The 13,342-nt window shown below is 38.2% G+C and overlaps 2 protein-coding genes across 2 annotated transcripts; one reads left to right on the forward strand and one right to left on the reverse strand.

Moving 5' to 3' along the window:
• The first annotated feature begins 2,466 nt into the window (after positions 1-2,466).
• On the forward strand, positions 2,467-5,917 carry LOC145473612 (uncharacterized). The gene has a single exon (XM_081455060.1). It carries the CDS (start codon positions 2,475-2,477, stop codon positions 3,201-3,203), a length of 729 nt encoding a protein of 242 aa, XP_081311186.1. The 5' UTR covers positions 2,467-2,474; the 3' UTR covers positions 3,204-5,917.
• Positions 5,918-7,390: 1,473 nt separating this feature from the next.
• On the reverse strand, positions 7,391-12,629 carry LOC145473621 (uncharacterized). Its single transcript, XM_081455067.1, has one exon. The coding sequence runs from the start codon at positions 11,475-11,477 to the stop codon at positions 10,695-10,697; it is 783 nt and encodes a 260-aa protein (XP_081311193.1). The 5' UTR covers positions 11,478-12,629; the 3' UTR covers positions 7,391-10,694.
• Positions 12,630-13,342: the final 713 nt, after the last annotated feature.

Genomic DNA, 13,342 nt, shown 5'->3' on the forward strand with positions numbered 1-13,342 from the left:
TTCTTCCCATAGTTGCTATGCAACGTGACGTAAAACGTACCTCACTGCACATGCTCGTGCCACAGTCTTTGGAGTTCTCGTGGGCTTTGATTGGACGATGTAAATCGGAAAGTGTTCGAGTGTTTCAACGAATATTTGCCGAAAACGACGCTGGTTTCCCCGACTGTTTGTGCTGGTTCAAATCGGCCAGAAAGCAAAGTCGTGCCTTTAACACTCTTTCGTCCGAACGATGTAAAATACTTTGCGATTTAAAAGAAAAAAATATGCTCTCTAGAGAAAACGTTCAATTTGTATGTGGTTTTAGTGGTGTAGGGAATTTCTTCCTTGAATGAAACGCAGACTTTGGACGGTCTGAACTCTTTCTACAGCTCTCGACTGAACCAAGCATTTCAGTGTTGACTGAATAAAGAAGGTGAAGATCAGATTCCATACCATGGAAAAATTTGCGAAAATAAAATGAATTGTCTTGAAGGAGACTCAAATTCAAATTCAGTTAATGGTAAATGATCCAAAAATAAACAAAGCGTGGGGTTTCCGTGGAGGATTAATTTATATCCAAAACGATGTAGCGACGTAAATTTCATAGACATGTCGAAATAAAATCTTCTTGCAGTCCCCTTGATTTTTGTTTCGAGAAAGATCTCAATTCGTTCAGAAAGTTTGTAACTTAGTGATCAAGAGGGCGAAATTACTTAATTATGCCTGTGTATGTAAACTGCAAGATAAGTGTTAGCGTTTTAAATTATTTGTCAAACATTGTAAAACAATGACAAGGTTTATAAATCTGAAATATCAAAGGTTTTTGGTTTCGTGTCAAGATGAGAGGTACCTTAAACAAAGCAAATCATTGTTTAATCTTTGTGAATTGTAGTCCAATGATTTAGTTGACCGAAAATCCGTCCTAAATTGCCTTTTTTAAATTTTTGAAACGCGAATTGCATAATCAGTGAATTACATCAAATAACATAGAACAAGGCAATGGCATAGGTTACTTTCTGGTTTCGTATCTAAGGAAACCATTCTAGAACACTTTACAAAACAAGTGCAAAGGTTTTTTTAGCTCGTGAAGTCTCCCACGACCTCGAAACGTCTGAAGAATTAAATCTGACTGAAAGAGGATCAACTTGATTTTATAAAACCGGAGGTAAAAGCGGCTTGAATTGGTTGCTTTCCGGTTAGAAGCTCACGTTTTAAAACACGTGAAAAAGGTCATAAGTTTAAAAATATCTGCTGCATTTCAGTGTAGTAATGCACAGCACAGACGTCATTTCACAATTAGGGAGTTTTAGAAAGCCACAACGGTATCGGGAACGTCGCTAAACAAAAGGTTTAATGAGCAAAGCGATGGCTGTGCTCGTGTGTTATAATTCTTGGTACATTTATTTGCCGTCCTCTGCAAAACAACAACGTGAAATGACCAAATTCTACGTTGTCTGGAGAACGTGAACTACGGCGGCTGATTTTTTAAATTTATACTTCGAATTTAACGCTGTATTCCATATTCAGTTTCGAGAAAAACTAACTGACTTAAGAGTATCGCGCGATTCGTAGGCCAAAGATAAATTCATTTTTTAATCGACGTTGTCCTCGGCGTTGCCGTTGTAGTTAGTTGAGCTCCGTGTTAATCAGGGTGATGTTTTTGCTGCTGCTGTTTTCTTCATGACCGCGTGAACCATTCACCTACCAGTATGTTAACATTTTAACAAATGTTTGTTGAGTCTAATTCTAAATGTAAACTTCTGAAACAACTATACTATTTAATCCCAAAATATTTGACGATTCAGCTAAAGAATTCACGTCGAAAATCGCGAGGAAAGATGAGTTTATTTTATACGAAATGTAATTTTCTTTTAGTAAAGCATGTAGCCCTGTGTTTTATTATATATTGAGGGAAAAATAAGGAAAAATCAACTTTGGTTGTCAACTTGTCGGGCGGGTATTGATTTTAACCTTTGAAATCAGTTGCACAGCTGTGGATAAATATTTTCCCATTTTTCTGTAGAGAGTCACCTCACGCTTTGGCAACTCCCCATTAGAGCCTTTTGTAAAATAATTGTTATATAACATTAAAGTGCGTGCATTGAAAGGCTCATTGAAACAAGTCACGTTACCTAAGGGTGGCGCTTCGAAGTGAAAACAATTTTCAAACCGTTACATAAAACATTACTTGTTATGACCGAAGTAGGGCACGTTAGAGACGAGGGAAAGCAGTGTTGGTAATATTAAGTGCAGATTTAGATGTTTTGCCCAGTTTTCACCTAATTAATTGAATAAATTCAAGCCTCTCATCTAAATTATTGCATTGGAACTTTTTTTTATGACTGATCGAGACAACGTTTTTTGTGTTGCATAACAAAATCAAAACTCACGTGTACAGCTGTTCAGTTTCCGTTGTTTCCAAATGCAGAGAGCATATAAAAAAGAATCCAAAACGTTGCATTCTTCACAGTAGAATTGAGACCAAAGCCACAGGAATGGAGAAGGGAAGGCGAGACAGCGAGACTAGCAGCCCGACACGCTTACAAGATCCCACGTCCTCCAGATTTCTTGACAGTTTTCAAGGAATGTTTCACTCCCACGAGAGCCTAGGGAGTGAGGAGAATAAACAAATGCGTTTGTTATACAGTGAGTTATTGTCAGCAGCCAAGAAGAATATTCACAGTCAGCTTCGAACGCGTGACGGGAAATCTTGGGCGCTTGCGCATGAAGACAAGAATTATGGTAGGCAACAAGAAGACACGAAACTCGCATCGCCTTTCTTAGTTAACACGGAAAACAAAGACTGCAGTTTCCCTGCCAAGAGGAATGACGTCGAGGGAGAGATGGCCGCCTTCGAGAGCGCAGCACAAGCAGTATCCAACAGAGTCAACAAGGAGAACAATTTTAAAATGATACTTGATAAGCATCATGAAAAGCGCGGAGAGGATTTTAGCGACGAACCTGCAGAAAAGAGAAGAAAAGAAGATGCTATAGAAGACAAACACACAAGCAACGGACCCAGAGAAAGAGAAACTTACTGGAAGCGAAGAAGGAAAAATAACGCTTCGGCGAAAAAGTCAAGGGACGCGAGAAAAACCCGAGAACTGCAAACGCAAATAAAGGCAGCTTTCCTTGAGAGAGAGAACCTGAGAATACATGCACAGCTTATGATTGCTCAACAGGAAAATGCGTGTTTAAAACGAGTCTTATGCGCCAAAATGTAAAGAACGTTGTGACTGTAGACATTTGTGTTTGTAAACTGTTAGCTAGTTACGCGTTTGGAAAACCTCAGAATTTCATCAATCCATCAGCGTTTTCTCTGATAATACGGCAAAATAGTCTGTTGTTGTTTAAAATTGATCTTTGTTCTTGATATGATTATGTTCTTGAAAATGAGTATGTATGTGACCTTTAGTTTCCTGGTCCAGGAATCTTTGTCAATTGATTTGTGAATTTCAGCGGGATATTTGCTCACCGCGTTGTCTTCAAAATGTAATAAATTGAAATACTTTGTATGACGTAAGAATTTTGAGAATATGTATTGAATTGACTTATTTTGAAGTTTTCATTCTTCTGTGACGTTCTGTAAGACCTGTCACAAAATTCTCTTGTGTGACGAGCCTTATATTTCCGGGCCTTTGTACTGTCAACTGTGCTTGGTTTTTCTATGTCTTGCACTCGTAGATTGTAAGAACTAACGCGAAATGTAACAATTTTGGGCACAAAATGTAACATTAACCCGAAAGGTAACAACTTTTGTCGCTCTGAAGAAGAAATGGTTTACAAATTTTGAGCTTAAGCTAATAATGTTTCATAACGGAAAGTTTTTGTTATTTTGTTCATTTTCAAGCCTCTTTTTCTGCAGTATAAAGAAAACAAGATCTATAAACTGATCATAATAAATATAATTTTTATAAACGTTCGGTAAATGAAGATTATGTATTAATTTTCGTCGTCCATTCCTTCACATGCGTAGAACGAATGTATGCGAACAACCTGTCTTGTCCAATCACAAAACTGCTGCATCGAAACTAAATCGAATCATTGCGGTAAAATGAAATGACACTGGCAGAAAATTAAAATAAATTAATAAAAATAAATTACGATATTTAGAGGGGAGACCACATCAGCCTTAGCTGGTTTTCATCCGGGTCCTCTATCCTGGCACAGTAGTAGCATCTGAGAATTATAATCTGCGTTCAGCTGTGTCTGTACGGAGAAAATAATATATATATATTTTTGTAAAAAACTGGTGTTTTCTGGCTCAATTTACCTAAAATGTTTTGCGAGTACGTTTTTCATTTTTCAAAAACTGGAGCTTGTTATTTAACGTAAATATAAATCACAACATTCACAATGACGTTGTTTTCATCTATGACTGAAAAAAGTAGCCTGTGTACATCCCCCTCTCTTCTCAAAAAAATCGGAAAGAGGGACGTCTGTGTGTAGTGGGGTCGTTAATCAATTTTTTTGCAAGGGAGGGGGTGGATGTACATAGGCTTCAAAAGCAGCGACAAGGGAACAGACTGTGAAATTCGCGCTAAAATTGACCAATGTCTTAAAAAGGAGCATCAATCTAAAGCCGGCTGTTAAATTCTTTTTATATAATCTATCACAGACGATCGATATTTCTTAATAACTCACTGGTTTTCGTTGTCGCTTGATCGTTTCAATGTGCACAGGTGCACGTGAGCCTTTGAAAATAACATGTCAGAGAAAATCGTTTACAAACTCAATTTGCAAATCAAAGTTATTTTTTTATTTAATTTTTATCCCTGAGATTATTGAACTTCGGTTGTAAATTTTGTCATCCTTTTTCTGCTATATGACATCACGTGTAGAATTGTACGAAATGGCTTTAAGGTGAAGATGTTTCTAAATGGCTATCGCTTTGTTCGAGAATGTAGAACGCACGTCAGTCAGCTGTTAACTGTTCAATTCCTTTTATGCAATCTGCCACATTTCATAACTCATTCTTTCACTTTGTCGCGTGATCTTTTCACTGATGCGCACATGAGCACGTGTGCACGTGAGCCCTTGAGATAAAATGTCAGAGGAAACCATTTACAAATTCAATTTGCAAATCTAGGATTTTTCTGTTTGATTTTTATTCCTGAAATGGATGGACTTTGGCTGTAAATTTTGTCATTCTTGTTCAACTATGTAACATCACTTGTAGAATTGTATGTGGATATAAAATGGCTTAAAAGCGAACGTGTTCTTAACCGGTTACCGCTTTGCCCCAGAATATAGAACTCACGAGAGTTGGACACGAGCAAAAGTCGTTTTACATAATATAAGCAGTTTTCATAAACGATCAAAAATAAAAAAATCAAACGATCGAAAAATAACTTAACAGAAGGCAATCGTCATTTCAATTACTATGATAATAAAACGCAGGTGATTCGTACCTCCTTCCCCTCCCCGTTTTGCTTGTTTATCATAAGCCATATAATAATCATATAACGCTGATATGAAATAATAATCATATAACGCTGATATGAAAGTCTCCAAGTAAAACAAAAACAAATGCATTGGTTTCCGCTTTTGTTATATAATGAAATCAAAACTCACGTGTACTGGGTCAAACACCTGCCTAGCTTTTCGTTGCTTTATGGCAGAGAGATCATAAAAAAAGAATAAATACACTGCCAAACTGCAATGGTCACATAAGACATTACATTAAGTCGATACGAATGAAAGAGAAGGGAAGGCAACACAACTAGAACAGCAGTTCAACATCCCTGTACCCGTTATAGTTTTCAGGAAAACGGTTTCACCCTGCTAACGCGTAGGATTCTTTTTTGAGGAATAAGCTCATATGATAAATGCAGAAAAAGGAAGTTGCAATGTATTAATTTTACAATAACTGTCTAATTTCTCGCGCGCTGATTGGCTCATTTTTATCATCGAGAGTAGAGAGGGATAAACTGTTTATTTATGCAGACTTTCATGTTCACCTTTCAGCTGTCAAACTGTCAACTTTTTAACCAATGAGTAATGTTAAATCCACTGACACTTCAATTAAGTCTTTCCTTGGAGTAACTTGAGCGGATATAGTCTCGAGAAAGGCATCTCTGAGCCACATGTATGATCTAGTATTACTCAAGAAGGCTCAAATGCAGTGAAAAATAAGGTTGTGGAGCTATTTTGACACACCGTATTTAAAAATATGCGGTGATATTGCCCCGCTTAAACGTCTGTATGGAAGTATGTACGAAAGAGGAAAAAACCTACGAAAAAGAATATTTATTAATTTAGAACGATTTCAGTCTGACTGTAAAGCCGGGAATTTTAATATCAACAACAACATATATCGTTTTTTCGATATAATTGCCATTTATTTTCTACTTATTTTTTACTGTTTCATGTTAATGAATTAGAAGCTCGCAAAAGAGCTTGGGTTGTTGTGCCATGATATGCGAATGCTAGTTATTAATAATGCAGCCATTTGTTAATAATTCACAAGTGCCGGCTTATTTTAGTTCAGTCCTTTCCTAAGTTTCTATATTTGTTTCCAAGGAGACAAGTTTCCTGGCTTTCGAGTCAACATTTACTCGTTTGATTAAACCTCTCTAAGTTCTTCTTGTCCGGAGTGTGTGAGAGAACATCAGTAATCAAACGGTGAGTTCATATCGTGCTGCAAGTTATCTGAAAATCCTGAAACAACAATAGAAATTCCACTTCATTACCGAATTGTTTCACAAAAATCCAGACTTTGCGTCTCCTCGAAATACCTGAAATATCGTATACAGATGATCAAATACATAGCGATGCACTCCATGTCAACTTTCGATTCCTTGAAGTAAAAAAAGAAAAGAAAATAGCAAGCTCGGGCGAGTTGAATTTGCCGCTCTGTGTTTTGACGGTTAGTTTAATAAGACAACGATCAATAATCAGTGATAATCAAACAAGGTCTGGGTAAAAATATGGCTTATGATAAACAAGCAAAACGCTGATACAAGGCAATCGCACTAAAACTTCAGTTAATTTTCCACCTTTTTAAATGATGGACATTTTAAAAGAAATATAAACACTACTACATGACTTGCTTAGTTTCCTCTCCTTTTTACACAATAAGCGGCTAAAATGGCGGATGCCACCGATTGCCATGGCAACTGGATATTCTCTGGTCCTGATGGTATCAAACCGTTTTCCCGTTACGAGTTGCGTGACGCAAGCTACATTGGTCACAAAGGTTATTCACGCGAGCGCTCAAGTGACGTCAGACACATGTGGCGCGCACCTTGGTGGAGTGCTAGTAACTTTCCCGCCAAAAGTGGTAGGGTTGGTGCCATTGGTTGGAACACGTGGTCGTACAATGATTGGCGGTTGTTGAAAAGCGGTCATCAAATCACAACTGGTCCATTCCGGACGGCCACAGCACACCGTATCGTAAACGAAGGAGTGTACTAAAGAAATCTTGTTGTCCTATTTTAGCACCATAATTTTCTTACACCCTTTTCGAGAGTCTCAATGGGGTTAACCGCTAGCCGTTATACAGGCCGAAAATTAAGCCATTAGCCGTAAAAATTGGAAAATTTTAACCGTTAGCCATAAAAAATGTTAACCTCAAAAAATGTTTAGTTATGTCTAACAGTAATCAAAATAAACTTTTTAACTTTTGAAACAATGAAAATTAATTTAACTTTTTCAAACAATGATAATTATTTTCTAAGGTTTTGTTTATTGTAAGGAAAATAAATAAACCGTTAGCCGTGAAAAGACCAAAATATTCAGCAATTTGATTATGAGCTCCAGTGATAGCTGACGAGGGCGCAACCAGAGTCAACTATCGCGCATGGAAATCGAGAGCGAATAATCTAATTGTTTTAGTATAAATCTACTAGTCGTTTAAAACCTCATCTAAATCCTCTTCACAGACACTTCGAAAACGCCAAGAAGCGGCCGTCATTTTGTTAACAAGGGCACACTGCTACGCTACTAACTATCTATCACAGAATAGATAGTGAGTAGCGTAGCCAATCAGAGCACGGCATTCGTGATAGAACGCTAGTAGATTTATACTAATAACCGTTAGCCGTAAAAGTCACCACCCTATTGACCCCATTTTGTTGCTGATTTTGTTTACTTCAATCCAATTGTATCAACCCTTGTGTACTTTGGTTTGAAGGTAAACGAGCTGGAATTTGATTAATACCATATTAACTGAGTCGACCTTTTAAAAGTAAACTTCGTGGCTCTACAGTTTGTGAAAGTGAAGAACTAAGGATTGTGTTAATGAGACGTCACAACTTCGAGTGGTGTCCCATGTCAATCAAACAATTTTCACAAGAACAAATAAATTATCTACTACTTAAAACCGCGGGTTGTTTCATATGCCTACAATTCCTTGTCATGAGTGCAATACTAAAGCTCCGTCCACACTGCGCCAAAGGAATTTGAAAACGCAGGTTTCACTCTGAAAACGCACCAAATGCTTTCCGTCCACGCTACGCTGGAGGAATTTAAAAACGCACCAATCACCGGTCATTTTGGATTTGTGTTTGAGGAAAACTCGGGCAGGGAAATCACGTGATTATCGGGACGCCATCGATTTCGAAAAACCTTGTTTTTAAAATGTTTTCCATCTATACGAAAGTAAAAAGCCGGCGATTTCAAATTCCTCCGGTTTGAAGAGCGTTTTCGAAAAGCTCCTTTTTCGTGACGGATTAGTGTGGACGGTAGGCGTAACCATAGAAATAAAGCTGCGTTTTCAAATTCCTCCGACGTAGTGTGGACGAGGCCTAAGCAATCAAAGCGTGACGTCGAGTCCCTTTTTCCAATCTATGACACTTGGACAATGTAGCAGCGTCTCAGAAGGTCCTATGTTTTGGCTCTTGTACACTGTACCGAGTCAAGTTTGTCCCACAATCCTTAGCATCCGCTGTATCATGCATGTATGCGATCAAAAACCACTCTTTCGGTATGATATCAATCGCTTGGAAAACTAGAACGAGTAGCGCATGCGTAATCTTCCTGACTCAGGTGACGTCATCTTCGATCAGTCGATGGCGTCGAAGTGGGATGTCTCACACTGTTAAAACTGATTAATCTATGCTAAGTGTCCGACCACGCGGATGCAATGCGAAATCAGGTAATTTATTACCACTTACTTTGCAGGATGTAATTTTCGTAATTTTTGCGATAGCACAGTTCAAAAAAAGTCCCGTAAAAACATTACCGCGAATATCAGCAACGCAAACTCTGATTTCCTACAACAAACCTTTTTGTTTCTGTAACGCCGCTTCACATGATTTTGTAGCGTGTGTGTTTGTCCTCTATTTAAAATTCCTTGCTGATGCTCTCGAACACTTCCTGTGAATCACGATTACTTAAAAAATCCATAACGAAAATGCTGACCTTTGTACTATAATACACCTTGCCACAATAGAACTTGTCAACCTGTGGTAAGTTTGTTTTGTTAGGGTTCCGTCCACTGTCAACGTAAAATATGGCTTAGCAAAATTAATTCTGAAACTTTGGTTGTAATGGTTGATCAATAATATTGAAACGCGTTGGCTAAATTTTCTTGTTTTTTTGAGCACAATTTTTGCTGTATGCTGGCAAAATTCAAGGCTTCGTCGACACTACGCCGGAGAAATTTTACAACGGTGTTTTCGCTCTGAAAACGCATCAAATGTTTTCCGTCCACACTACGCCGGAGAAATTTTAAAACGCTACAATAACTGCTTCAGCGTGATGTCATCGTTTTCGAAAAGCTCCGTTTTCGTGACGGATTAGTGTGGACGGCAGGCCTAACCGTAGAATTAAAGTTGCAATTTCCAATTTTTCCGGCGTAGTGTGAACGAGGCTTAAAGGAGCTCAGTCACGGTTTGCGCATATTGAAAAGTTTAGCCTCCATTTTTCAAATTCGTCATTTGTAATCCGTGTCAATCTTCTCGATCCTTAGCCATCCTTGTTCCTTTATCATTATTTCTTTGGTGTTTTTCTATCTTATTAAACTGTTATTTTCAGGTTTCCTACCATTTAAAGGTAATTTTGTATGCGGCCAAAATAACTCAAAATACCGTGAGTGAGCTCCTTTAAGTCTCACGACATTTGTCTCTTCCATTATTGCGAAATTTAAATTAAGTAGAGACACTATTCTCCTCACGTAGTCTTTCCCCCACCCCCTGTCCACGCCCCTCCACCCCCTGCCCACTCCTCTCCACCCCCTCAGCCCCACAGAGAGGAACGATTTACACACAGACAGATGATGGGTGACATCTGCGAAGACGAATAAAAAATAAACCGTGAGTGAAGTAAGCAATTATTCTTAACGATTCAATGACAAATTGTCAGATAATACAATGTGTCAATCAAGTTTTAAAAGCAGTGCGGTATGTGAAATATCAGTACACATAACAGTAAATAACCAGGACCGTGGCCAGAAAAATTTAATGTGACTGAGGCATTGTCCATGAAAAAATTAAAACCGACGGAATGTCCATGGTTAAATTCTCTTCCTAGGTATTTAGCGTGTTTATGATGACTGTAAACAACAGAAAACGAAAAAGTTGACTGAGGCAAGTGCCTCACTTTGCCTGTCACGGGCTACCGCCCTTCTAACTACACAGAGATTCCTGCATTAAGAGGGATTTTTATACATAGTTATATCAAGAAAAAACTATTTCTAAGCAATGGCAAGGCATTTTATAAACGCGTCAGCTGGTACAAATTACAAACACAAATGTCTACAGTCACAACGTTCTCTACATTTTGGCGCATAAAATTCGTTTTAAACACGCATTTTCCTGTTGAGCAATCATAAGCTGTGCATGTATTCCCAGGTTCTCCCTCTCAAGAAAAGCTGCCTTTATTTGTGTTTGCAGTTCTCGGGCTTTTCTCGCGTCCCTTGACTTTTTTGCCGAAGCATTATTTTTCTTTCTTCGCTCCCAATAAGTTTCTCTTTCTTTTGGTCCGTTACGTGTGTGATCGTCTTCTAAAGCGTCTTCTTTTCTCTTCTTTCCATCAGGTTCGTCGCTTAACTTGTCTTGTTTTTCAGGTTGCTGAGCGATTGTTTTTTCTAACTTGTATTCCTTGTTGTCTTTGTTGGATACCGCTTGAGCTGCGCTCTCAAAGGTGGCAATTTCCTTCGAGCAGTCCCTCGAAACGGGGGAGTTGCACTCTGTGCTTTTTGTGTGTACCAAGAAAGGCAATGACAGTTTCGTATCTTCATGTTGCCCACCATAATTCCCGCCTTCACATGCCAGCGCCCACGATTTCCCCTCACGCGTTTGATGCTGACTGCCCACTTGGAATAACTTCTTCTTGGCTGATAGTGACGATAACAACTCACTGCATATCTGGCGGACTCTGTTAGCCTCGCTACTTTCTGGAATGTCTTGAATTAAAACTCTGTTATCTGCGAATGGAGCATTAGCATTTACGGGATGAATCATTCCTTGAAAACTGTACAGAAATCTGGAAGATATCGCAGCATCGGGTAGGAATGTTGCACTGCTTGTCTTGCCGTGTTGTTTTCCTTTCTCCATGTCTATCGCTTTAAATTCAAGTCTAATGTGAAGATTGCGGTGTGTTATTGATTCCTTTTTATCCCCTCTTGTTCAGGAAGGAACCAAAGCTGAACAGGTGTTGCAGGTGCACGTGAGTTTTCGTTTCGTTATATAACACGTGGAATAATGCGTCGATGGTGTTTTTCTAGGCGAGTTTTGTGTCGTTATATGCTGTAAGTTCCTGTCAATGTGACTATTGCAAGAAAGGGGGACAGTTTGCTATAACCAAAATAAAATACTAAACAACGTTAGCTTTTACCAAGCTAAAAGTATAGAATATAAAATTGATAAATGGATAAAATCTACACAGCGTTCTCCCTAGGTCATCTCACTTTACTATACACGCTTCGTTTAGTCTCTTTTGTTTTTGTAATTGTCATGTGGCCCTCCGTAGCAATTTTGACCTTCACTTCACAACACCCGTTAACTCCCCGCCAGAAATAATAAACTTTAAAATTGTCTTGGTAACAATAACGTGTTAAGCTCAATGCAAGACGCAGTTTATTTAACCTTATATAACAAGCATTTTGAAAATTGGTTTCACATGGCGTCGGGAAAACGTGAGGTCGACCATTTTGAAAAATAAACAGAGAAAAATATTTCCCGTTTGAGTTAACTCACAGCTATGCAACTGTTTTCACATGATTCACTGAGAACAACACTGAGAAATTCAATTTTCAAAACAAAAAAGACGATTTTCTTTACTCTACGTGGATTTAAAACACCTCGGAGCATTTTAGAGTAACTATGATTTTTGGAGAGACCTAATTGGCAGTATTCTCAGAAGACCTTTTACTTTAAGAGTCATTGGGCATGGAAAAAATTCACTGAAGGAGCAAAACAACTGCATGTATTGTTGTAATCATACTAGGATGTTTAAGAAAAACACGAACGCAATGGCAACGGCAGCGTGGCTAACTAAAAGGTTTAATGAGCACAACAGTATAATTCTTGGTGCATTTCTTTGCCGTCATCTGCAAAATGGCATATGACCACATTCTGCGTTGTCTTGAGAGCGTGAGCCAAGACGGCTTATTTTCTAATTTCCTTTTTCAGATTAAACACCGTGTTCCATTTTCAGTTTCAAGATGGTTTTGACAAAGACAATCAAACTAAATGACTTAACTGTATAGCGAGAATCGTAAGCAAATTCTAAATTCATTTATAAAGTATTAAACGGCGTTTTCCCTGGCGTCGCTTGCAATCGTGGTTACCTAAATTGCCTAATAATTGAGGACGTCTACGATCACTTGCAGCAGATCAGTTATGTAACAAACTCTTTGGAAACACGTGAGTTCAGTACTTTAGACGAAGAGAACATCCATTAGAAACATGTATTAAATTTAGTTTTCTTACAGCTTGTGCAAGCGCACCCAAATGCCGGTTTACAAAGGAACTGAAAAGTGCACATCCCGCATATTTGATTATTTTAACAAATAAAAGTTCCACCGAAAGCCGTTGATTTGCAAATTGAATTTGCAAATCTTCTAGACTTCTCTGGAAATAGATTGTCAGGGGAATTTATGATATGCAATTCCTTCGTTGAATATCCAGACTGTTTTCATAAAATACCTTGTATCTCTCTTTAATTTTAGTTTGTGCAGTTTGGTCTCGCTTCGTTGTCGTAAATCAACCATGGTTGTATTTTGTTTCAACAGTATTGCTCACAATGCAATATTAACACTGTTTAATCTTTTTATATACCCAGCCGTACCTTTAGAAGGAGAAACCAAACATGAATTGTTTTATACTCAACAAACGTTTATCAAAACCTGAAGTGAGAGAGCTCATTTGTAGTGCTTTATGTGACGTGTATTGCAGATGCCATTAGAAGAATTTACAAA

This window comes from Orbicella franksi, unplaced genomic scaffold (assembly GCF_964199315.1).
Source record: "Orbicella franksi unplaced genomic scaffold, jaOrbFran1.1 SCAFFOLD_61, whole genome shotgun sequence".
NCBI lineage: Eukaryota > Metazoa > Cnidaria > Anthozoa > Scleractinia > Merulinidae > Orbicella > Orbicella franksi.